This window comes from Lynx canadensis, chromosome F1 (genome assembly GCF_007474595.2).
Source record: "Lynx canadensis isolate LIC74 chromosome F1, mLynCan4.pri.v2, whole genome shotgun sequence".
In the NCBI taxonomy this organism is placed as follows: Eukaryota; Metazoa; Chordata; class Mammalia; order Carnivora; family Felidae; genus Lynx; species Lynx canadensis.
In genome coordinates, this window is record NC_044319.2 from 18,741,017 (window position 1) to 18,767,792 (window position 26,776).

The following is a 26,776-nucleotide window of genomic DNA, read 5'->3' on the forward strand; positions in this document are numbered from 1 at the left end:
CAAGAGTAAGACGCTTGGGGCACCTGGGTGACTCAGTTGGTCAGACGTCAGACTTTGGCACAGGTCATGAGTTCAAACCCCGCATTGGGCTCTGTGCTGACAGCTCAGAGCCTGGAGCTTGCTTCAGATTCCATGTCTCCCTCTCTCTCTTTGCTCCTGCCTCTCTCTCTCTCTCAAATGAATGAACATTAAAAAATATATTTAAAAAAAAAAAAATAAGACGCTTAACTGACTGAGCCATCCGGAAGCCCCTAATTATTAATTCATTTAAAAACAATAATAAGAAAGCCACCACATGTTAACAAAAACCATATATTTTATGGAAAAAACAATATTTTTTATGATAAAAGAAATAGTGAGAGGAATGACATTATCTTTCCAAAATTCTCCAAAATTCTTTTAAATATCCAGCTATTTAAATACAAGACAGTTAGGGGGTGCCTGGGTGGTTCAGTCAATTAAGCATCTGACTTCTGCTCAGGTCATGATCTCATGGTTCGGGAGTTCAAGCCCCGCGTCGGGCTCTGGGCTAACAGTTCAGAGCCTGGGGCCTGCTTTGGATTCTGTGTCTCCCTCTCTCTCTGCCCCTCCCCCCACCCACGCTCTGTCTCTCTCTCAAAAATAAATAAACATTAAACAAAATTAGAATAAGAGACTCTTAAGGACTGAGAACAAACTAAGGGCAGATGGGAGGGTGGGGGAGAGGGGAAAGTGGGTGACGGGCAGGGAGGAGGGCACTTGTTGGGATAAGCCCTGGGTGTTGTATGGGAAACCAATTTGACAATAAATTACGTTTTTTAAAGAATCAGAAAAAGAAAGACAGTTGGATTTTCATCCCTGCTTCTGCATTAAATATACTACAGATTACTATGGCTGAAGTATATGAAGAAAATCCTGCCTCACAGAGAGATGAATTTTGAAAAGGGAGGAGTCTTTTAACAGCGATTTCAGAAAACTGTGGATATTCTTTTCTGATACTATACCAAAGCTCAGGAAGTATTAACTTCTTAAAGGCAAATGGCCATGTGGAAACAGAAACCATACATGGAACATATTCGTTAAAGTCCATTATCCGTCTTGAAATTTGAATGTACTTTTTTACTCATGCACAGCTTTGTGGTTTTTGGAAGTTTTGTGGGGGTTTTTTGTTTGTTTTCTGGGTGTTTTTAGAGAGAGAGGGAAAGGAGGGACAGAGGGAGAGGGAGAGAATCTTGACCAGGCTCTATGCTCAGCCTGGAGCCCCACACGGGGCTCGATCGCATAACCCTGGGATCATGACCTGAGCCAAAATCAAGAGTCAGATGCTCAACCAACTGAGCCACCCAGGGGCCCCTCGTGCACAGTTTTAAAACGTCATGCACTGGTCACTTCAAAAATATTGGCTCATGGATTTCCACACATCTTCCATGGTTCATTATACAACTGCAAAATCTCCCATTCATGAATAGCATTACCAGTCTCATGAGTCAAGTCTATAAGTACTGAAAAGCTGTCACGCTTGCTGTGACATTCACAAGTTGTTATGATATTCCTTTTTTTTTTTCCTCTTGAAAGCTTGGATTTTATCATTCGCTACAAATATTGTCATTTTCCAAGCTCACTTTGTTCATTTTCAAGAAAATGTCGGCCAAGTTCCCAAGTCTGAATAAACACAGCTCGTTTGTTCTGTCAGGCACAAATCACGGTATGTGACAAAAGCAGATAGTTGAGCTTGCAACTGAAACACCTGCACTTGAGTTTATAGGCAGAAGTCGTATGTGTGCTTCTTCCCACTCTGTAGGTGAGAACAGAAGAGGACACATGCTCGAGGGCCAAAATGTAATAAATTAATCATTTACACTGCTTCATTCTAGGATATCCACAAGTAAAAGTGGATTCGTGGAACAAGCGAGAGTGTGGTGAAATACTCAATGAATACTTGTACGGTTTGCCATCCCTGCGAGCATTCCTGCTAAGACACCTGCAGTTTTTCCCACCACTGCTTTTGCAAATATCAACCCCGTGATAAAGATAAAGATAATCTTGATATTATGAAGAAAACAGTTTTCACTTCAAAGAGCCTGTGGAAGGGGTCTCGTCGAACTATGGAAAGGTCGGTGGGACACTTTAAGAACCACTGAGCTCTAGGCACCTAGGTGGCTCAATCAGTTAAGCATTCAACTTCAGCTCAGGTCATGATCTCATGGTTCATGAGTTCAAGCCCCGCGTTGGGCTCTGACAGCTCAGAGCCTGGAGCCTGCTTTGGATTCTGTGTCTCCCTCTCTCTGTGCCCCTCCCCCTCTCGCACTCTGTCTCTGCCTTAAAAATAAACAAAACATTAAAAAAAATATTAAATGGCTTGAATATGAAGGCCATTTCAAAAAATAATAATAAATAAACAAAAAATAAAATAAAATAAAACACTGAGCTAAACGCCAACGCTCCTCAGGAGTTGGCCTGGTGAAGGTCAATGGAACCAAGCTCAACGTGTTTTCACAAAGAACGTGCTCTATGCCAAACAAGTGAGCACTGTGCTGGAAGCTGAGGATACAGAGATGATTAAGACACTGCCTGGGAGGAGCCTATTCTTTCATGGGATAGGCAAATGGGGAAGAAAATAATTTCAGACTGAGGGAGTATTACTAGGGAGGTATGCGTGGAGACAACACAGCAGGCAAACAACCCTCAGAAGAGGACGTCGTATCTACGATGTATATGGAAGAACGAAAGGAACTGGAAAGGGAGGTAGAGGTACAAGAAAAATAACAGGTCAGCATTCATCAAGCAGGAAGTGGAAGGGACTAAAGTGACTCCCTCTCCCCATGCAGCCCGGGAGTACGACCTCGGCTCCAAGAATGAGCCCCGACTAGTCCAAGCTGAGCCATTATTGCATCGTTCTGGGCACAGAGATTGGTCCAGGGATGGGCAGGCCTAAGTCAACTCACCCCAGTGAACTGCAAGGAGGGGCTTGCAGGGGGCTGCGGGGAGGCTTGTGCCAGCTCTCAAAGCGATCCTGACTCTTCCTCTGGACATACTCCATATGGAGGTGGTGCCTGCAACCATAGCCGCCATTTTACTACCAGTCTAAGGATGCAGACCATGCACACGGGAGGCCAAAGCCATGAGAACTGCAGAGACACAAAGTTGAAGCCCGGATAACAGTACACCTGATTACCACTTTCACAGGCCTGAGCCTATGGATCCCCTGTATCAATTAGTTCAGTTCAAGTTCAGTTTTCTCTTACTCATAATGGAAAAATTCCAAACTAATGTGAGCTTGATCTGACATGGTCCTGACAGGTATGAACCAAATCATGGAGTGCCTTCCATACCTTGCTAAGAATCGTGAGCATTCTTCAGCAGGTCCAGGAAGTCAATATAATATTATAAATGGGAAAATAATAAAGCTTCTGAAAGTGCCACCAGCTGGTTTGGGGAGGACTCTTTCATTTTTATGCTCCGGCCACACTGGCTTTCTTTCAGTTTTACAAGGTACCTTCCCACCTATAAAGAGGTTTTGTGTTACCCAAGAAAAGGAGGAGACAATTTCAAGGAAGATCAGCAGGAGCCATCAGCAGTGGGTCACTAAGATGGGGCCAGAGAGCGTTCCCTGGATTTCACATGGCATCTCAGTGCAATGAAGCAGTCAGGAAGCTAAAAGCCATTCTGAACAGGGAGAGAGACTGATCAGGTGGCTTGCTAAGAGGGTATACTAGGGAACAGACAATTTTTTTTTAAACCAGGATAGACTGAAGAGAGAGATCCAAGAAAAGGAACGGGCAACACAAAGTAAAGATCTAGAAGAGAGGAATGACAGACACGTGAGGCCCCAGAAGAGGCAGAATTCTTTGTTCTGTGAACACAGAACTGTCTTTTCTATTTTGCATCCTGAGAGCCTAGTATCATCACTAATACTTAGCAGCTACTTGAAAAAATATTGGCAGATGGAAATGAGAAGCTAAGAATGAATGTGTAGGCATATCTGCAAGTTTGAGAGTAGGGGGTGTACAGAAACTATGCCTGACCATCAGACTCAATTTGTTTATTGGGTAAAGTATGAGGCAAAGCTGTATGCTAAGTGTAAAGATATGGAAATTAGGTTGTGAGCTTAACTATCTACTAAAGATTTTAAAATAGTCACTTAAGGCAATGAGAAGAGAGGTTGATCAAGGACAATAAAAAATTAATAAGCAATGTTAAGGACCACATCAAAATTGGAATCCAGATATTTATGGAACCACCAATCGAGACAAATGGGAGAATTTACATACAAATCTTGGCATTCAGTCTAGGGCTCAAAGTAAAGCATGTCGTATAGGGAAATTGATCTAAATTTAGACATTTACTAGTAGATGCTATACAATAACAAGAAGCAATGAAATTGAGGATTCTAATAAAAAAGGTACTTCAGGAAAAGGAAGAGTTGCCAGAAGCATTCTAATAGACATGGGGAAAATAAAAGGATCAGTGAAATGGTGAATTTCAAGGAAAGCGCTGGAAAGAGGAATCTGTGGTACGAGCTGACCAGTTTCAGAACTGGAGGACTTTTAGGGGTAAGGGGTTAGTAGCCACGGTTACAAGTGAATAAAATGGGGTTCTGAAGGTCAATGAAGTGCCAGAAGGCAAGGAATTTACAAAGTAGGAAATGGGATATGTTGTCCACGTCAGCGGTTGGCAGCCTATGACATATGGGCCACTTGCCTATTTTTGAAAATGAAGCTTCGATGGAACAACCACACGCATTCATTTTTGCATTGTCTACAGCTGGTTTTCTGCTACAAAGATACAGTTAGGTAGTTGCACCAGAGACCATATGGGCCAAAAAGCCTAAAGTATTTGCTAACTTGCCCTTTAATAATAGGTTTGTTGAGGGGCGCCTGGGTGGCGCAGTCGGTTAAGCGTCCGACTTCAGCCAGGTCACGATCTCACGGTCCGTGAGTTCGAGCCCCGCGTCGGGCTCTGGGCTGATGGCTCAGAGCCTGGAGCCTGCTTCCGATTCTGTGTCTCCCTCTCTCTCTGCCCCTCCCCCGTTCATGCTCTGTCTCTCTCTGTCCCAAAAATAAATAAAACGTTGAAAAAAAAAAAAAAGAATAGGTTTGTTGATGGGGTCTATATAGTTAAGGAAATGTTCTTGGGTAAAGGCAGGAGGCAAGAGAGAGAGAAAAAAACAGAGTGGCAGTACGAAGAATAAGGACAAGGAGGGGCAGGAGGTGATGAAGCTGCTGATGCGTACTTCCAAAAAGGAGGCATCTTCCGGAAGGACAGCAGAATTGTATGGGTCTAGAAGGATGGGTCTTAACTTTTTTGACGTCCCTGTGACAGAGACTGCTATTTTTCCAAAACACCTATTCTCTATCCCTGCTTAGAATTTAAGTTGACCTCTTGCACTGTTGGTAGGAATGCAAACTGGTGCAGGTTATCTGGAAAACAGTCTGGAGGTTCCTCAAAAAATTAAAAATAGAGCTACCCTATGACCCAGCAATAGCACTAGTAGGAATTTACCCAAAGGATACAGGAGTGCTGATGCACAGGGGCACGTGTACCCCAGTGTTCACAGCAGCACTCTCAACAACAGCCAAATTATGGAAAGAGCCTAAATGCCCACCAACTGATGAATGGATAAAGAAGATGTGGTTTATATATTCAATGGAATACCACTTGGCAATGAGATAGAATGAAATCATGCCATTTGCAGCAACGTGGGTGGAACTGGAAGGTATTATGCTGAGTGAAATAAGTCAGTCAGAGAAGGACAGATATCATATGTTTTCACTCATATGAGGATACTGAAAAAACTGAACAGAAGACCATGGGGGAAGGTAAGGGAAAAAAATAGATACAAACAGAGAGGGAGGGAGGCAAACCACAAGAGACTATTAAATACAGAGAACAAACTAAGGGTGGGTGGGGGAGTGGGGGAGAGGGGAAAATGGGTGACGGGCATTGAGGATGAGCACTGGGTGTTGTATGTAACCCAATTTGACAACAAATTATATGCATAATAAAAAAATAAAAATAAATAAAATAAAATAAAAATGTCAAACATATTGCAACAACAACAACAAAGAATTGAAGCTGAGCACGTGGCCACCTAGCTAAGACTGCATTTCCCAGCACCACCTGCCTGGACTTAGGGAAGGTGACAAAGTTCTCACAAGGGCATGGGAGTAGATGTATATATATGTACAATGTGTGTCTCACTTGTTGAAACAAAAAGAATATCGTCATCCTGTACTTCTGCCTTCTTCCTTCCTAGAAGTACAAACAGGTGCTGGTCAACCTGCTTGTCCATGCACAAGAGGATGATGACCTGGCGGGGAGGCAGAACAGCAAGACGGAAGGACCGCGGAGTGCTGAAAAAGTGCGTGGAGTGGAGCTGCCCTTCCAAACTGCACCACGTCTCTTGGGACGGTCATCTGAGAGAGAATAAACTCTTCCTCTTTAAGTTATTTTTAGAGGGCTCATTGTTCCAGAAGATTAACCTCTTTCCAACTTAGAGGACCCCCTTAAAAATCCGATTAAGCTATGGACTCTCCTTCCAGGAAACTGCACTTAACACACAAATCTTCTACTTAATGGACTCAGGAGCCCATTCATGATGCTGAGGCTAAGAACACCTGGTATGGAAGCATCAGTGAAGAAAGCAGGGCACGGCCATCCCTCCTACGTGCTTAGACAACATTCTGAGAAGGCATTCAGAGGACACTTCTCAATCAAGTAGCCGCTCTTTGCCTCTGCACCCTTCCAGGTTGCATTCTGACTAGTGCTAGACTGAAAAGAGCCATCCAGAAGACACTGGGAAACACAGGAGGGGGGACATAAGAAAGAGAGTAAGTCCAAGGCACAGGGTGAGACTATAAGAGGGAAAAATGAGCAGGAGAATTTTAATTCCCAACATTTGGGAGAAAAGTAGACATACAGGGGAGAACAGGACAGTCTGAAGCCACCAGTGCAGGCCATTAGATGTGCCCAGACTCGCACTGCACGTCTCCAGAGGACACTGTATGTACACAGGTTTTACTGGAAATGCTGCCTCATGAAGTTACATGGTGTGGTATAGTCACTAAAAGTATTCTCTCACTATTTAGAATTACAAAAGCCACCTAGAAGCCGGCAGCAATGAAAGAGTCTCTCTGGGCACTTCTCCGGTTTCTATCCTTAGCTTCACGCCCACTCAACCAAAGGCTGTCAACTTCTCACACAGATCCCAAAGAGGGCACTTAAATATTTCTAAACTGCACTTCTTTTCACTCATTTTGGTTTCTACACTTTCTACTTCCTGTTCCCTTAGGCTACAGCTCGTAACTTCTTCTGAAAACTTAGAATCCTCATAGTTGCCAGATTAAATCCCACTATCCTTTAACTTCCATTTAGAACATTTTCTCTGGAAAGAATTTCCTACTATCCTGTCTGATTTAGTTGTTCATTACTGACTAACAAAGCAATCAGTTCTTAACTCAAGTCATTGCATTTACCACACTGTGTAGGACAGTGGCTAAGACTATAGGCTTTACAGATCATTTGAATGTTATATAAATTGCTCTAGAGCAAATAAAGAAGGAAAAGTTAAAAATTATTTTATACAGTAAATGTAAAATTGATACCAGATCTTAGCAAAGAATACACAAAGAAAATGTGAGGCTAACTTCACTTAGGAATACTGGTGCAGAAAAACCCCTAATACATATTAGCAAACAGACTCCAACAACATATTAAAGGAAAAAAACCACTCACTATTTACCAAGTGAAGATTATTTCAGGAATGCAAGGATAGTTCAATATTAAAAAATCCACTTATATAATTCATCCTTTTAATTAATCTAAGGAGAAAAATCACATGATTATAAATACTAAAGAAATTTTAGTATTTTTAAAAAATCATTCTCAACAAAGAAAGAAACACTCAATTCCTCTTTAACATGATAACGTTTATCTATCTTAACAGAAAAGCAATTACCATAATGGCAAGACAGCTGCTACCATTAAAGTCAGGAAAAGACAAGAAATTATATCATATTTTTATTTGACATTGTATTGTAATTACTACTAGTGTAATCAGGCAAGAAAATGAAACCAAAGAAATAAAAATTTGAGGGGACAATATACAAAGATCAATATTTGCCTAGATGTCTGCCTAACTAAAATACGCAAGAGAACCAACTGAAACACAAGAATAGCTAAAGAATTTAGTAAGGTAGCGGCAGTTGAAAATTAACACATGAATATCGGTATCTTTGATATACACAAACTGTAATCATTTAGAAGATATATATATATATGCACAATTCATAATACATATACTACATAGGTATATACAAAATACTCCTTTTGCAAGATTACAGAAAGACAAAATACCTAGAAGTAAATCCAACAAGAAATGTACAAGAACTTTATGACAAGAAAGAAAAACCTTGAAAACCCTACTAGAGGGCAGACCAGAAGTCCCAACCAAATGCAAATATACCAAGTTCTTAAACAGAAAAACTCAACATCGTAAGGATTTAATCTCCCTAAATAAGTTAGTTAAAAATTTTAACAAGATCTCAAACAAAAATACCTAGCTTTTATTTTTCCTGGTTTTTTTTTTTCTTCAGGAACCGAACAAGCTTCTTTGAAAGTGTCTATTTGTTTCAGATACACTTCACACCCAGCATGGAGCCCAATGCAGGGCTCAAACTCACAACCCTGAAATCAAGACCGGAGCTGAGATCAAGAGTCGGACGTTCAACCAACTGAGCCACCCCGGCACCCATGAAAGTTTACATGAAAAAAAAGTGGCTAGGAAAACTCTGAAAAAGAATACTAGCAGAGGGTGACTAATCCTACAGAACATTAAAACATACTACAATATACTGTAAAGCTTCAATAATTAAAACATGGATAGGCACGTATACACACACACACACACACACACATACATACATACACACACACACACACACACACACACACACACACGCAGTAATAGAACAGAAGTTCAGATAGACCTAAATGTATTAAGGAATTCAGCATGTTATAAAGATGACACCTCTAATCAAAGGGGAAATCACAAACTATTTAATAAATGGTACTGAGACATCTGAGTAACCATCTGGAGAGCTAAATTTGGTACTTCCCACAGTACATCTGGATAAGGTTATGTCTCACAGAATATGTTAGAATGTTCAAAATATATGAAATATTTAAATGCAAAGAATGAAACCAGTAGAATATAAGGAGAAAAAATGATGAATCATTTTATTATCTTAAAGTGAGGAAGAACTTCCCGACTGAGACTTAAGGTGTGAAAGCCAAAAATAAATAGTAACTTACAAAAAATTCAAAAGCTGTTGGAAAACCAGCCAACTAAACAAAAACATGGGCAAAATCAAGAGACATTAATCTCTTGATCTGAGAAAAAATTTTATTTGTAACTTCAATTACAGTCAAAGGGATAATCTCCTTAGTGTTTAAAGTGCTTCTAAAAATATGAAGTAACGACAGATCACTTCACACTTAGCAAACTGACAAATTTGAGAACACTGGATAAAGACAAGTGTTGGTGGGGGTATGGGGGTATAGTGGCCCTCAAATACTACTGATGAGTGTGCAGACTGGTACAGCCATTCTGAGCACAATCTGACAGTATTTAGTCAAATTAAATATACATAATCTTTATGAGTCAGTGATTCCACTCCCGCTTACACATCCCAGAGAAATTTTAACAACAGTCCTTGAGGGAAGATGCACAAAGATGACACATGCAGCATTATTTATGGGGATGAAGAGCTGGAGGCGACCCAGTGTCCATCACTGAGGGGACTGGCAAGATGTGATGGATACCTGTCATGGAGTCCTCTGCAGCAATGAGAACCATTGGGCTACACCTGTACTGTCCGATAAACCTTTCTGCGATGATGATGGAAGTGTTCTATATACGTATTGTATGTAGAATTACACACACATACACTGTATATACTATATAGTTATATCTACTACCTATGTATATTCTATAGTATGTACAAAATAGATAATACTGCATATATCACATGTAATATACGTGTTACATGCACCATAATGTATACGCACTATAACGTACTATAAACGTACTATTCGATATGGTAGTCACGAGCCACGTGAGGTTCTTCAAATGCAAATTAATGAAAATTTTTAAAAAGTAAAACATTCAGCTGCTCAGTCCCACCAGCTGCATTTCAGGTGCTGAAGAGCCACGTGCGGCTCGGGATTACCATATTGCACAAGGCATATGTACAACATTCTCATTATTATGGAAAGCTCAGTTAGACAGTGTTGGGCTCTATCTGCACCTAGTGACATGAGGACATCTTCAAAACAAAGTGCTGAGCGCAAAGAGTAAGAATCAGAATGTCATTATATTACATCACCATTTAGTTAAGTCACAAATGCAGGAACACAAAACAACTACTCACATTTTGCAAGAAGATATAGCCCTACCCCCCACCAAAAGATAAACATTAGGAAAATTAGAGTGCTTGCCTGTGAGGAAGGGTAGGTGGGAATTGGGAGCAGTGATAAAGAGAAACAAAGAGCCAAATATATGAACCACTGGAAGAAGGAGGGTTTTCATAGGCCTATGACAAAATGTATTGTGAACTGAGGAGTATGATTAACTCAAACCTCTGCACTGAAATTACAAAAACAAAAAGAGAACACACAAAACCGCATATGCTAATATTAACAGCATTTGTATTCCTAATTGCCCAAGACTAGAAGCAACAAAATATTCTTCAACAGGTAAATGGATACAAACTGTGGTATATTCATACAATGGAATATTATTCAACAATAACAATGAATGAGCTATCAAGCCAAAAAAAATCGATGTGGATGAATCTTAAATGCATAATGCTAAATGAAAAGAGGCAAATCTGCAAAGGGTACATACTGTATGATTATAATTCTATAACATTCTGAAAAAGGCAGAACTATAGTGACAGCAAAGATCTGTGGTTGCCAGAGTTTGGACGTAATGAAGAGAAGGTTGAATAGGTGAAGGGCAGGGGATTGTGTAGGGCATTAAAACTATTATGTGGGATCCTAGAATTGCAGATATTTGATAGTATGCATTTCGTTTGTTAAAAACCCACAAAATTTTAGAGCACAAAGAGCCCCTCTCAATGCATGCAAATTAAAAGAAAAATCATTTAGGAGGCTGGGTGATCCTGGGATGGAATGTAGAATGAGGCAGAACTCTAATTCTATCAAAAATATATGAAACAACCTCACAAAGGGGGGAGGGGGCATCCTGACTTACATACCTTCGGCTGGTCTTTTAAGACTAAAGACAAAAGATGCTGTATGTAAGAATTATACTCTAATTGATCAAGTTTGTCCCCACTGGGGTATGGGTAAACAATTCTGATACTGCCACAGATGCACAGTGGAAGTGAACAATTAAAAAAATGGATGGAAGATAGAACCAGATTTCTCAATGCTAGGCTGTGCTAAAGAAAGGCAAGAGACTAGAATGATCCATGGATTAGATAATGCGTTAGAGCCAGACACATCAGCATGAACTCATGCTTAGCTTAATAAGATACAGATGGTTACTTATAGAAATATTTATAAATATGTGTGTACATAGGAGTTAGTATATACACATGTTATTTCCTTGCTCTGTCAGCTGAGATCCTACAAGCTACAATACCCCAGAATAAATAAATACAGTGCCTAGATCTTGTTTAATACTAATCTCTAATTTGAAGAATCAGGGCTAATTAGAGAGAGAGCTGATTCTAGAACTCTGGGGGCAGGGGCTAGAGGGCGTAGTAGGCATACACAAAATGAGCTGGAGCAGAAAGAGATAAAAAGTAACAAAGTGCTCAAAAAACAAAAACAAAGCAAATGCCCACACTGATGAGGTTACCTCAAAGGCACACAGAAGCCAACTGAAAGAGCTCCCATTAGCCAAAGCTGGAACAATTTCAGCAATAAAATCAATAAAGCAGTATTGGATTATAACCCAAAGTATAAAATAAGTATTTGTGAGTCCATATGATATAAATAAATGATTAAATAAATACATTAATGAGGGATAAGAGACAATTCTCTCATGTACAATAATTCAAAATAATTTATGTAGATTCTCAGCTCTCAAAATGGTAGACCACAACTCCCCGGCTTCTTAGTATATACTACACACAGTGAATTCCTTCAAAGAGTACAGCATGGAAAGGGGAGGAAAGAGAGTAACTTACAGTAGAGAAATCTGACAAATTCTACTTCAGTCAGGTGATAGAGGGCAACAACAACAATGCTAAGTCATATTGACAGAATGTGCCCTTGACACGATGTGACGAAAATGGCTTCCTCCCCAAAACACACAGTTCCAGTCTCATCCTGAACAAACAAATCCCAGTTGAGGAACACCCTGCAAAATACCTGACCAATACTCCTCAAAACTGTTAAGGTCATCAAAAACTGGTAAGATCATCAAAAACAAGTCTGAGAAACCGCCACAGCCAAGAAGAGTATATGGAGACTTGATGACTCAATGTAATATGGCGTCCTGGTTAAGATCTTGGGAAAGAAAAAAAGGGATATTAGGTAAAAACTAAGGAAATCTACACAAAGGATGGACTTTAATAGTAATATATCAACATTGGTTCTTTAACTGCAATAAATACATCATACCAACATAAGATGTTATTTAACAGGAGAAAACGGATGTGGGGTATGAGAACTCTGTACTATCTTTGCAATTTTTCTGTAAATCTAGAACTACTACAAAAAATTAACTTTAGGTGGGCCTGGGGGGGCTCAGTCTGTTACGTGTCAACTCTTCATTTCAGCTCAGGTCACGATTTCATGGTTTGTGAGATCGAGCCCCACGTCTGCACTATCAGTGCAGGGCCGGCTTGTGATTCTCTCTCTCTCTCTCTCTCTCTCGGTCTCTCTCTCTTTTTCTGCCCCTCCCTTATCCACTCATGCTCTCTCTCTCAAAAATAAACACTAAAAAAAATGTAAGTTTATTTTTAAACAAGGAACAAAAAACAAAAATGAAACACTGCCAGAATGTCTGAAGCCCCTCTTCTTTCCCTCCGCCTTCACATTATCTTCCCTTTCCCCAGACATAACACCCAACTTTTATTTTGTGGGTTTTGTTTCTTTGCTTTTCATAAAAAATGTATATCTTTATGTCCTCAAATAATGTGTTGCTATTTTGAATTTTATATAAATGAGACCGTGCTGTATTTGTTTTTAATGTTTATTTGAGAGAGAGAGAGAGCAGAGGAGGGGCAGAGACAGCGAGAGAGTGAATCTTCTGTGCTGACAGCACAGAGCCTGATATAGGGCTCGAACCCATGAACCATGAGATCATGACCTGAGCTGAAACCAAGAGTCAGACGCTTAACCAACTGAGCCACCCAGGTGCCCCAATATGATGTATGAATGTTTCGGCTAGTTGCTTATTTTTTACTTAACGTTACAGTTGTAAGATGCATCCATGTTGGTGTATGTGGCTGCAATTCATTCATTTTCATGGCTGGATAGCATTCCATTGGATGACTGTTACACCTCCATACTTCTAGCTTCCTATTAATGGACACTGGTTGCTTCCAGATTTTGTTATGACTAACAAGGCTACTACAACATTCCTGTGTATTGTGAAAATTACTAAAGGCAAACCTCATTGAAGTGACCCGGGGAGGCTAGAAGGGGGAGCCCTACCACTCAATGTCAATCACAGGAAGAACTATCAATCACAAACCCCAACAGAAGAATCATTCATAGGAAAGAACGATCAGTTTACAGGCCCCAACAGGAAAAGATGTACGCTGAATCTTCTACAAGAAGTCCACTAGCCCTGCAACTCAGACAATGAGAAATCATCATCACCCTGAATTCTTGCTTTTCACCAACGGACTGTCATTCAAAACAACCCCTCTCAACTTCCTCTGTCTTCTCCATAAAATAATGTTCCTCTCCTTTGTTTGCTAGACTTGCCTATGGTTCTGCCATAGCTTCTATGTCCTCATTTGGAATTCTCTGCCATTCTCAAATGAACCCATTGCTGCTGGTAAAAGAACTTTATTTTTAATACTTATTTATTTTTGAGAGAGGCACAGAGTGCAAGCAGGGTAGGGGCAGAGAGAGAGAGAGGGAGACACAGAATCCAAAGCAGGCTCCAGGCTCTGAGCTGTCAGCACAGAGCCCAACATGGGGCTCGAACCCACGAACTGCGAGATCATGACCTGAGCCGAAGCCGGATACTTAACCGACTGCACCACCCAGGCACCACAAGAACTTTTATTTTAAGGTCAACAGTATACATATAAAAATTCCTGTGTAGTAAATACCTGGAAGTAGAAATGCTGGATTGTGAGACGTGCATGTTCTCAACTTTACCATGTGATACCAAACTGTTTTATAAAAACAGTTTTATATAATGACGTACACATCATTACGTATATCAATTTAGACAACTATCAGCAACAGTTTAATTTGTACAAATTTTGTTCCTTGGAAACCCAGGAATCAACAGAGGCGCTTCATCGTGTTGTCTCAAAATTTTAAATTGTATGCAATTTAAAAAAATAAGTTAATGACTATTACATACTTATAATAAAAAGAATGATGATAGATGACAAGTTGTGGTACATTAGAAATTACCAGAGGCCTTAACTTGTCCTGAGAGATTAACTTGCTTAAATAAAAGAGCTTTTTTCTGCCATTTGTGTGCATCTATTTCAACTCAGTGTGAAAGTGGAGAAATAAAGATGGGACGTGTCCCCGCTGAAAGGAAGTCAAGTTCTGTGCCCATAAACTGACGTTAATCTGAGAAACTTCGAGCCTTTTGGGTTTAATTGCATTTCCACCCTCAAAAAAACTCCCTCCAAATACATACATATATATATATATATATATATATATATATATATATGTTCTATAAAACAAGACCTCAATCTTCACTCCAAAAAACTATAAAGAAATTAAACTCGTATTTCATTTTTTCCTTCAAAAACTCCAATGACTTGAATTCAAACCTATCAGTATATCTACAAGAGCATCTGAAGTGTTGTAAAATTCATCACCCTGGCATTCAAAATGCCTTTGATGTAAAAATCTACATTTCTGTAGACAAACTATAAATAATAATCCTCTCAATACTGTAAATTAGTGCATTCTTCTGCTTTGAGTTATGTAAGTATAGGAGACCCTACTTTCAGATTGCTACCATTCATCCTCCTGGTGTCTTAGATGGGCTGTTACTGTATATAAATTTATTTACTGTTAACCTAAGCAGCTGACTGTAACAGAGAGTAAAAGGAAGGACAAGAAATTTTAAAGTTTCTTCTCAAGTGGAGAATTGGACGGACGAGTGAAAAAAAAAATGTACGGTTGTTTCCTAACAAGCAAAGCTCAACTTTTGCAGAAAGGTAGAAAATTGTGCCCACTATCACACTGGAAGCCAATTAAAAAGCTCAGTAAAGGGCGCCTGGATGGCTCAGTTGGTAAGCATCCGACTTCAGCTGGGGTCATGATCTCACGGTTCGTGAGTTCAAGCCCCGCCATTGGGCTCCGTGCTGACAGCTCGGAGCCTGGAGCCTGCTTGGGATTCTGTGTCTCCCCTCTCTCTCTGCCCCTCCCCCACTCACACTCTCTCTCTCAAAAATAAGAAAACATTTTTTAAAAATTAAAAAAAAAAAAGCTCAGTAACTGCTAATCGAGCAGCTCCATGGAGCCCTGACAGTGGATTCAAAGCACAAGGCTACTTGATACAAAGGGCAGTGGCCTGGGACAAGGAGCTAAAACCTTCTGGATGGCTCCATCTATCCGTGGAGCCGTCTCTCTGGGATTCCCAGTTTGCATTTCTGCGGGGTCTTTGTAAGAAGAGCACTGGACAGGTTATCTTCATCCCCACAGATCCTACATCGTTCATCACCACAGAGGGTGCCGTCTGTACACATCATGGAACATGGCTCCCCAAACCTGGACACTATAAATGAAACAAGAATCCCCATCTCTGCTTCGGTGAGTAAGTATACCTGCTAAGGCAAATATTTGTTGATGAAGTTCACTCTCTTCCGCATTAAGGCTTGGGTGAGAAATCACTCAATGGGCAAGGATATTCAAAAGGTATTTACGTAGACGTCATGAAGGATTCTTCCGTACAAAGTAGGTTAGTGTACTTTCCCTATCCTACACCATTGACGAGCCTTCTTTTATCCAATCATGAAAAAGAACAGATTTTGAAAAATTTTAAGGCATAAAATCGCCACTAAGAGAAAGGTTTAAATGTCATATCGACCTGAGTTCAAGTAATGGATCCATCAATTGTGAGCTTTGCGACCCTGAGTGAGTTATTTAACCTCTCTGATCCTTACTTTTCTCCACTGTTGGAAGAAGTGAAAAGCCAGGAGTTGACACCAGATCTGTCTTCAAAGCTTGTTCTTTTAACCACCACACTGGACTGTTCCAGACAGTTTAAACTGCACCTTGCATGTGGGAACGCACTACATCTCTGCAGGCTGATTGATTTATCTTTGGGAGTACCTTCTTCTATCAAAAGCCATGGCAGCTAAAACTAAACACCAAGGCTCAGGAGAAACAGCCTTCTTCGCTAAGTTTCACACATGCACGAGCTCAATCTTTGGGTCTGAAACACAGGAGCACCCCTCAACAGTAGTGAGACTGATAAATCTGTTCACAGCACAGAAGACCACACTTCAATGCAGGTTAAGCAACTGTGTCAAAATCAGACATACCTCCAAAGCAAGAAGGTCTACGGTCTTAAGAGCTCGGATACAGAATTTTAGTTGAGATAGGAAATTTTCATGATTTTATCTTCTCCTGAGAGAGTAATAAGGCCTTTTAAAGAAACTTCCAACGTGAAATACACATTGCTAACAGAGTGTCCAAACAAAATAGGGTGGGGAGGATACTGACGAAGCAGGGCCCTCTCACTTCTCCTGTTTCAATTCTCTAGAACACCACGAACTTTTGAGTTCATCAATTGCAACCTGTCCATTACAACTGGACCACCTCCTGGAACATACCTTTCTACTTTGGACTGAAATCCAACGTAACACCTGTTAGCTTAATAGCCAACCCTGTAGCCTCTGGGTTAACTCTGTCAGCACCAATCATAATTCTTTCAAAACAAGTTTCATCACCATGTGGGTTTTGCTTTTACAAACCTGCACTCTCTGCTTGCAATTTGAGCATACTTTCTTTTTCCATGGACTCTATCTCCTGGATTGCAATACCTAAGACCCATGCCCCTCCAAAAAACAAACAAACAAAAAAGCCTATGGTTATTTTATAGCCTCTTTTTAGTCCACAGGTCTATGCATCTAAAGATCTTAAATTGGAAACTGTCTTTACTTTGGAACATTATAGAGTTTCCCCAACATTTCTGAAAGCAGGTTTAGACTGCCTGGCTTAGAGTTGCTAGATAAATACCATAAAGAAAAGGGAAGCATGACAATCTAGAGATGGCAGGCCTTGACTAAAAACATTCCGATTCAAAGCATTTTAAAATTACACGTAGCCAAACAAAGCACAACTGAAAGTTACACGTGGCCCTTGCACCATCTGCAAACTCACTTTGGACAACAAGAGCTCCCGCTACCCCACCCCACCCCCCAACACTGCCCCACAGGATGACCCATTCTACAAGCAAAACCCACAGCATTGCTGGCTGAGGTAGCTGCCGGGAGTCAGGCTTCACAACCTTCTATGTCAAATCAGCCCTGCACTGCCTGGCTTCTAAGCGGAGAGCTACGCTCCACTCTCTCGAGCCGCACACCGTCCCGAAGACTCTCCTCCCACAAGGGCGATCCCAGTACTGCACCACACGCGGGCCATCCCGTATTCCTGTTCATCACCACCCGCTGCTGAGATGGCTTCACCTTCCCCTTGGCCAAGCCAAATTGAATCCATCTTTAATCTTGTTCGTTCGTGTTTTGACTTTTTAAATCCGCACAAAGAGGACGGAAGTGGGATACACGCATGTGCCTTGGGGGATGGGTAAAGCTTCCTAGAGAGGTGAACAAGTGTGCATGGTTTAAAAGGAAGAACAGATGGGTGCCAAGTAGAGAAGGGGGAAAGCGCATTCCAGGTAGAAGGAACAGCATATGCAAAGTCTTGCAGGGACGTGAGGCTGGAGACGTTGGCTGGAGTCAGAACATAGTCTTGTTTGCCTCACTGAAAAAAAAAACAGGACTTGATCCTGGAGACAAAAGGAAATCAAAGGACCTGATTTGGGTCAAGGTCGCTAATGAAGCCCATGTCATCCACGGAGTCTGCTCTTACCATGCAAGTAGTTCCTTCCCCAGCATTCCCACGCCCCTTAACACCCATACCACACGATCAAGTGTTATTTCTTCCAATTCTTACAGGTATTTCAGTCTGTTTTCCCTGACTAGAGAGAATCCAAGGGCAGGGGCCTTTTATTATTATTTTTTTCACTTGTCTATCCTAATAATGCCTACCAGTGCTGAGCAAGTGAACAATCAGTAATTTCCCAGGACTAGTGAATTCGTATTCCTCTAGAGGATGGCTTAAGCACACTTCAGTTCCAGAGATAAGAGTAGGGGAAGCTCGAAACCAAAGTCACTACAGCCCTTACTATTGGCCACGAGCGACAGAATCCAGGACCACAAAACTTAACTTCAAGAGCAACTATACACTTGAGTCTTTCCTCCATGAACCTGGACTAGCTCTGCTCCCTTACACAAGCTGACAGTCACTCCTATTCCCCCTGGGAATACTGGGCCAGAAGGGATAGGCATCAGTACATCTCTGGTTCTGAACATGCCCCCACTGACAGGGGGAAGGGGGAGACACAATCAATGCATTTAGGAAATGCATCTGGCCATGAAGTGAGGGAGTGTCTGTTCCTATATGTAAATGCCAAGTTGCAGGAGGTTACCATAGCAACTCCAGCAGGGTGCTGCGGTGGGCAGCTTTGCATGGAGGTGCAGAAACCCCATTCTTTAACATCTGGTCTTTCGCTGTGCACACTGGATCCCAGCAGGCTTTAGGCCCTGGCTTTGGGATTCTGCAAAAAAAGGACATGAAAATTTTGAGGAACTGCTAGTCCAGTTTCCCGTTTTTTATGCACCACACACAGCCCTCCGCATGCACAGTAAACACTGATTGTAGAGCCCAAAACAGGGCTCTTTAGAAACACAGAATTCCCTACACTCATTCTTGGATATTATGATGAACAGATTGTACTTGCACATCAGCATGACTTCCACACAAAATTTACAACCACTGAATAACCCGGCAATTTTTTGTACATTTTAATGAGTAGCATATCCCCAGTGTCCCCATTCCCAGCCAGCCCCCAGCTTTTATTACGTTATTGGTATGTCTTTAATGCAAAAATAAATAATGCCATCCAGAGTGTAGGCTGGACTTAATGGGGTCAACTAAGCTGCACTCTGGGAAACGCAAACCAACTTTTCAAAGGATCGGGCAATTTCTGAAATTGCTTTTCTGTGCGGGTTGGAGAGTGGGAGGTTTACTCACCCACTTCTTAACGCTTTCACTATGAAGAGCTCTCTGGCGAATAAAGAGCATGAGGGAGATGTTAGATGACATTCCACATGTGGCTGTCACCTACGTATGGCCATCGGGAAGCCATGTTCCTACAAAGTGAACTCCAGCTGGTAGTACATTAAGTAGACGCAACAGCCTCCTGGACGGTTTCATTGTTTTTCAGTTTTTGGATCTAAAGACGAACTTTGAATTGGGTTATCTCTGAATTCTTGCCTGGGCAAAAGAAGGATGATTTAGAGCATCACTAAAGAAATGGACTGCATGGTGGGCCTGCACAGCAGGGGAGACATACATCTGCACAGGGAGTAGGAAAGGAAATTTTGGTTAATGAAGTCACATGAACCTGTGGTGCTTTGCAAGATGCTGGAGCAGGACCACAATATCTTTGCAGCCTGGTAGTGAAAAAGAGGTGAATCAGAAAGGACGTAGAGGTTCCAGGATCTGAAGGAGTTTTGTGGCCTAAGAAAATTAAAATAGGGGTACTGGGAGAGAGATGTAAACAAAGGAAGGAAGGGAGAGCTCTTACCCAGGGAGATCATTCTGGGTGCAGGAACGTCTATGCCTACCTAAGGTAGCACTGGGAACAAAGAAGATGCCAACATTAAGAGACTACAGTCGGATGATTTCTCTATGCGAGGAATTGGGATGTGACATGGACATGTGGAGGTGGCTGGATGAGGACACTGTTGTACGTAGGCACCGAGGGAGGACTTGCCAGGATGGACATCAGGGGTAGAGGAAACTTGAGTGTTCTGAAGGAAGGCCAGAAAGAGTGTCAGTAATCTGGTGAAAGATAAAGAACCCTCTCAGAGGGTGCAGCCTAGAGATCCAGCCGGTGCAATCCGGCCTGCACACGCCTGCCAAGGTGGGGGCCAGATACCTGTTTCTAACTCCCCCCAGGAAATGCCGTAGGTGTCGGGGGGGGGGGGTGTGAAGCCAAGAACTGAGCATGTGGCCAGAGAGTGGGGAGAAGGGCTTATGGGAGTGGAGCTGGTAGCCTCCAAGAAGTCCTCTGTCAGTCTGCTCCTGAAGGAAAGCGGGGAGGTCAGGGCCGGGAAAGGTTTCAGAGAGACCCCTGCAACCCGCTTCCGTGGGGCAGGGCGGCCGCGGAGAGGTCGAGGGCCCGGCGTCCAGGTCGGAAGCGGGGAGAAGCCGGGGGCACGGAGGCGCCGGCCGGCAGGTGGGTGTGGAGGGCGGGCCGGGCGCGGGGCGGATCCAGGAGGTAGCTGTGGGGGAGGGGAGGTCGGCGGCTAGTGGGTGTGTGGAGCTAGGGGAGGTGGGGGGTGGGGGCGCCGGGCCGCGCCTCGGGCCGCCTCGACCTCCCCCGGGACTCACCCAGCACGAAGTAGGGCAGCTCCGTGTTTTCCAGGTCGTCCACCACGACCATTTCTCCCGGGAAGTCGTTGCGCACCGAGAAGAGGAGCTTGGGCTCGGAGGCCGAGGGGCTGTGCATGATGCTCAGGTCGTTCTCGCGCAGGAAGGGCAGCGCCGACACCGTGATGCTCTTGAGCTTGCACTCCAGCTCCTTGGATGGGTCCACGTCGCCGGCGGCCGTGGCCAGCACCGCCGCCGGCCCCCAGCAGCAGGCGAGCAGGGCGCAGAGCCCGGCTAAAGCCATCTTGAGCCCCGGCCGCCTTCCTCCGGCGCCGCGAAGGTGGGGGAGGCGGCGAGCGGGCGGGAGCGAGCGAGCGAGCGCGGGAGGCGGGGGAGGCTGCGGAGGGACGTGGAGCCGGGAGAGCCCAGCTCCGCGGAGCCAGACGCCGCGCGCCGTGCGCGGGGCTTGCGCGCTGCTGCCCGGAGCGCCCGCGCTCTTTGTTCCTCGCAGCTGCTTCGCTGGGGAAGGGAAGGGGGGGAAGGAGGAGAGAAGGGAAGGAAGGACGTCGGAGGAGAGAGGAAGGGAGCTGAGGATTCTAGGGAATCAGGTCAGCCCCCAGCAGGCTGCCGGTGCTGCCGCCTTTCTCCTCCTTCGCCTCCCCCGGCACGAGCACGCTCTTGGCTAGGAACTACCTGCAGAGCGTTTTTTAAAAATCGGTCTTTGCAATGCAAAATCTTCCCTCTCGCATCATCATCCGGATGGCTCGGGAAGGGCACACAGGCACACACCTTAAAAGGCGTTTCCTGAGAGCAGGTGGGGGGGGGGGGGTCTTTCTAGATGCAAATGAGCCCCCCGTTATCTTGTCGGTGTAGGTGGCCCCATTCTTTTTTACCCACTGTTTGTGCAAATATATGTTGGATAAACGGGTGCTGAGAAATATGGATGTATATATTTTTACTCAGCACTACTTTGCAGAAATATTTAGAGGAAATACGTGGGTTGTAGATCTCTCAAGAGGTAGATGTGAACAGCAAAACAAAGCCAATGCACTGTATACAGTGAAGCTGAAGACCAGAAGTTTTATTGGCGATTTTTCTCTCCTTTGTTCCATTTCTGTTACAAATGTTATCTCTGGTAACCAATATAAAAATGATGTGGGGAGTGCTATAACTTACAGAAAAAGTAGAACTAGCCGGAAGAAATTGTTGAGCCTTTAATTTTAGAGAATCCAGTAAATAGATCAGAGCTGGAAGGACATGTGGAGACAAAGTGTCTAAGTACCCCTAACGAATTGGAACGGAATAAAAGAATGTCCCTCCGGTATGGACCAAGTCAGTCCCAGCCCCATCAGAAGTAGAACAGCGTAGATAACGGCAATAACCCATATAAGGTGTGTTTCCACTAGTGCTGGGCAGTGTTGCCTTAACAAAACAGTGACTATATGCAATAAACCGTGATAGAAAAGTGAAGTTTGTGTGTGCTGGAATCTGATGTTTTACTGAACTTTCTCTCACGTGATAACCAATAATTTCTTTTAAAAGTTTGCCCCTCCAACATCATTTATTCCATGCTGCTTAAATAGTGTTGTAAGTCTCCTATAGGTAGTTCCTACTCTCCAGGAATTTAATGCACCACACTCTCCAAAGAGGATCCCCATTTTAGAAACAATTTCATTCTCACTGTACCTGGTGTTAATGTATTGGCATATATGAATGTATGCCCTTTAAAAGAAAAAAAAAAAACCACCTTTGCCACATATTTCCCCGTGGCTACTCTAGTTGATGGATGAGAATAGAGAAAATGAGCCATGTTCAAGGGGTGAAAGACCTGTTTGGTATGAGAAAAAGAACAAAAATACTTTATTACAAGTTGTCTTTTGAATCTGATAAGCTGAGAACCATACTCTGAGAACTAACCACTGCAAAAAAGATTTATCAGCTAATGATCCTTCCCAAAACGCATCCTTCTCTTCATTACTTCCCTAGGAGGTACTGAGGAAGAGAAAGACCCTGTGATACCTTTTTTCCTACTCTCCCTATCATAAAAAACACTATTGAACTTAGTTATGCGACGTTTACCATTGAAAAACTAGAGTAGATGCCAGGAAAACATACTTAGTCATAAAATGGGAGAAATGGCATAAAACTACCAAATCATCTGTTAGTTCAGTCTCCCATTTAACACAGGAGGCACTTGAGGCCAGTGAAATAGGTGATTTGCCCAAGATCAATCTAAGAAGGGGTGGAGCTAAGACCGCAAAGGAGACTTCTTTGCCTAATGCTCTTTCCACAACACAGTTACATTACATTTCGGTGCACCCATGGATTATCATATCACAGTAATTCATTCAGTAAACATTTAGGTACCTACCATATGCTGGGCATTAGGCTAGGCACAGACAGATTCTAGAGGAAAAATACTCCTGCTTTTAAGTAGCATATAGTCTATTACTTTGAAATCTTTTTTTTTTCTAATTTTCTAAAGTGTCGAGTAACTTTAGAAACCCCATGTGAACCATTTTGGGTTGATTTTCTAATAAGTCAATATCTAGTATTCTTTGCCTATCTATAGTCATTTTTACACGGTTTCCTACTCACATTTACAAGAAAAAGTGTGTAGACTAAATGGTCATTGAAAAAATGAGTATTGAGTTGGAAATAGTTGGAAGTTGTTGACTCAAGCCTTTATAGACCTCTTGTCTTTCTCTATGGAAAGATCAGACAAAAGAACTGTACAAATAAATTGAGGTCAGATTTTTTCAGGGCACAGGATTCCTGTAAACATAGATACAATGTCACATGGCCTCCTCTTAGAGAATTAAATACCTAGAGATAGGGGAAAGGTTGAAGTTCACAAAAGCTAGACCATCTGTATCCTGTGATGTTTTACATTTAAATGGAACTGGGAGAAACTTGTAAGCATCTCAATCATTACCTTCTTGTACAGGCAACATGATGTAGTGAAACAACAGGTTGGGATTCAAGTCTAGAGTCTGTAATTTGCTTATTTGGAAGTGAGATTGGGCCATTCTTTTTTTTAAATGTTTATTTATTTTTGAGAGGGCGGGGGGGGGGGGAGGACCAGACAGAGAGGGGGAGACAGAATCTGAAATAGGCTCCAGGCTTTGAGCTGTCAGCACAGAGCCCTATGTGGGACTCAGACTCTAGAAGGGCAAGATTATGACCTAGGCCAAAGTCCATGCTTAACCACCTGAGCCACCCAGGCACCCTGAGATTGGACCATTCTTACCTTCTGTGTCCCCATCAGTGAAATGGAGTCCACAAGTAATACAAGCCACAGATAAGTGCAAATACTTATATTCACCAAGATGTATTCAATAGCAGATTCTGTTAATGTCTAATCTATCCCCTCTCCCCTGACAATACACATGTGCATTCCATTCCAATCAAATTAAAGCCTGTTTTCCATTTCCAGTCCTCCCATGCCATTTGGTCCAACTGGGATGCACTGCTCTGTGTTCTCCAGGTCGTGTCTCATCTCCCCAGACCAATCTCCAGCCTCATCTACGTAGTGGGTCCTTCTACCACATTCTTGTCTCACATAGCTCGTCACAGAGAGCATTTACATGCATGTACTCTCCACCTTACAAGGCCGAGGGCCACTTCCTAACATAAGGTCTTGCATTCGATATTCCTGTTTGCAAAATAGAAACATACATACTTTTTAGAGTAGTGAGAAGAAAATGAGGCTAACTGTATGGAAAGGATCTGACACATTTTAGGCATTTTAGTTAGTGTTCAGTAGTGTGATAGCCTTTGACCTTATTTCTTTATTCAATTATTGCAGATAGAAAGTAAGCTTCAGAATCTCCTTCATGAAATGGTCTCCCTTGTAGTAGCCAAAAGCAAAAGAAGTGATTTACACTCTTGGTGTATACCAAGGGTAAATGACTGCATGTGTTCACCAAAAGAAATGTACATGAACATTCATAGCAGGTTTACTTTTAATAATCACAAAAAAAAGGAATCAAAAAATGTGTCATTAGGAAAATAGATACATGGCTTATAGTCACACAATGGAATACTATACAACAATAGAAAATACACAAGCAGACACACGGATGAGTCTCACAGACATCATGATAAGCAAAAGAAATCAGACACAAAAGTAGGCATACATGCAGATTCTATATTTATGAAATTCAACAAAACGTAGCCATCAGTCTTTGATGATGGAAGTTAAAATAGCGATTATCTCTGGGGGTGAGGGGGATTTTGACTGAGAAGTGCAGACAAGCTTCCGGGGTGCTGGAAATGATGTAGGTAGTCATTGTGGATGCATATATAGGCAAAAATTCATCAAACTCTACACTTGTGGAGTTTTTAATGTATATTATACCTCATTAATTTTTTTAACATGGCTTAGAACTCCATACCTACAGTAAGAAGAAGGAAGGTCAAACTTGTATAATAAGATACAGAGGAGGTGAAAGTGATGGATGGGTGGGGCTAAGGGGGGGACCATATGAGAAATAGTTCTAATTTTTCCCCATTCATTCAGAACATCTGGCTCCTTGATGCTTTTTAGCTAATCCTGATGTATAATACTTGGGCATTCATTAAACCTCTGCTTTCTTTTACTTTTTTTCTAGTTTTTTACAAAATAATCTTTGATGTCGCTCTTCATTCAAGGAAGCTAAATCAAAACACTTATCTCCCTTTCTCTGTGTTTTTTTCTCTCTCCCTATTTTCCCCACCACAAGACTTGGTGTGAACTCCCCAAATTCCTTTGCCAGCTCCAGCCCCTAGCTCTTCTGTTGAATTGGATTTTTCTTTAACAATTACTCTCCCATGCTCTTGCCAAAATTTAGTGGAGTATGTTAGTTAGCTGGACATAAATCAGCTGTGCATCCCCATTAGGACATCAAGAATATATTTCACACTCTTTGATCCAAAGTTAATAATTTTTTTTCCTTAGTCTTGCCTTTTCTCCCTCCCCCGCCCCCCAACCCCTCAATTCATAGGCTCAGCAACAGCACCTGCTTCACAGAAACAAGGCTGGTCCTGTTCTGATTTCTTTAGTCTTCCTTTAAAAACCAAATGGAGATCAACAGTCCCTCTTCCTGACACACACTGAAGCAAAAAGAGACACACAGAAGGAGAGCACCAAAGGCAAAACAATTCTCTTTTTTTGGAAGCAGGACATTTTTCCCCTTTAATCTCTTCCCAGAAACCTGAAGTTCTCCTCTTTGCCTTTGTCTTCACAATCCTGGTTTTGGGGACAGAACGTTTCTTGATTTAGCTGTTCAGAGTCTCTCTCTACTCTTCTTACTGAGTTCCTGCTCTTTTTCCCTCCCTCTCTCACATCTCTGGGTGTGTGTGTGTGTGTGTGTGTGTGTGTGTGTGTGTGTGTGTGTGTGTGTGTGTGTGTGTGCGTGCGCGTGCCTGCCTGTGTGTGTGCCTGTGCGCGCGCGCACTGTAAGATAAGTATTTCTCACTTGGGGGCTCATTTCTAATTAAGCAATTCAGGACCAAGAGGCTAAAATGCACAAAACAACTGAATAAAACCTCAAATTAGAAGGAAAATGGCTCAAATGGGTCCCTATCTCTAGGAGTTCTAGTTAAGCAAGCAAACAAAATGGTCTGGGACAAATGATTATTGTAACTCAGGAAGATTAGAAGAAAATGTAATTAGCTCCCAGCTTCTTCCTGTTCGGCGGCCTTCTTACACCCTCCAACTCCCCAGCCAGCCGTGAATTTATCCAAGGCTTCGTAACCCACACCAAAAAGTCCCTGCTGCAAAGCCGGGAGGGTTAACAGAGCTGGTACCCCAGCCTGCCAGCTAACCAAAGGAGACAGCCGGTGAGACTCCGAGCCCGCCCCCTGCCCAGCCGCCCAGCCAATGGGCACCTGTGGGGAGTGTGGCGCTGTGTCTCATTGGCCGCCAACCTACGTGCATAAGAAAGAAAGAGAGGGGCTGGCAGGGCAG

The 26,776-nt window shown here is 42.5% G+C and overlaps 1 protein-coding gene across 1 annotated transcript in view; it reads right to left on the bottom strand.

The window, feature by feature from the left end:
- ASTN1 (astrotactin 1) overlaps positions 1-21,130 on the bottom strand; it is a 303,213-nt gene extending 282,083 nt beyond the window's left edge. The window contains 1 exon segment of the mRNA XM_030302950.1: positions 20,848-21,130. Within this exon segment, the coding sequence (XP_030158810.1) occupies positions 20,848-21,130 (283 nt within the window).
- Between the last annotated feature and the right edge of the window lie 5,646 nt (positions 21,131-26,776).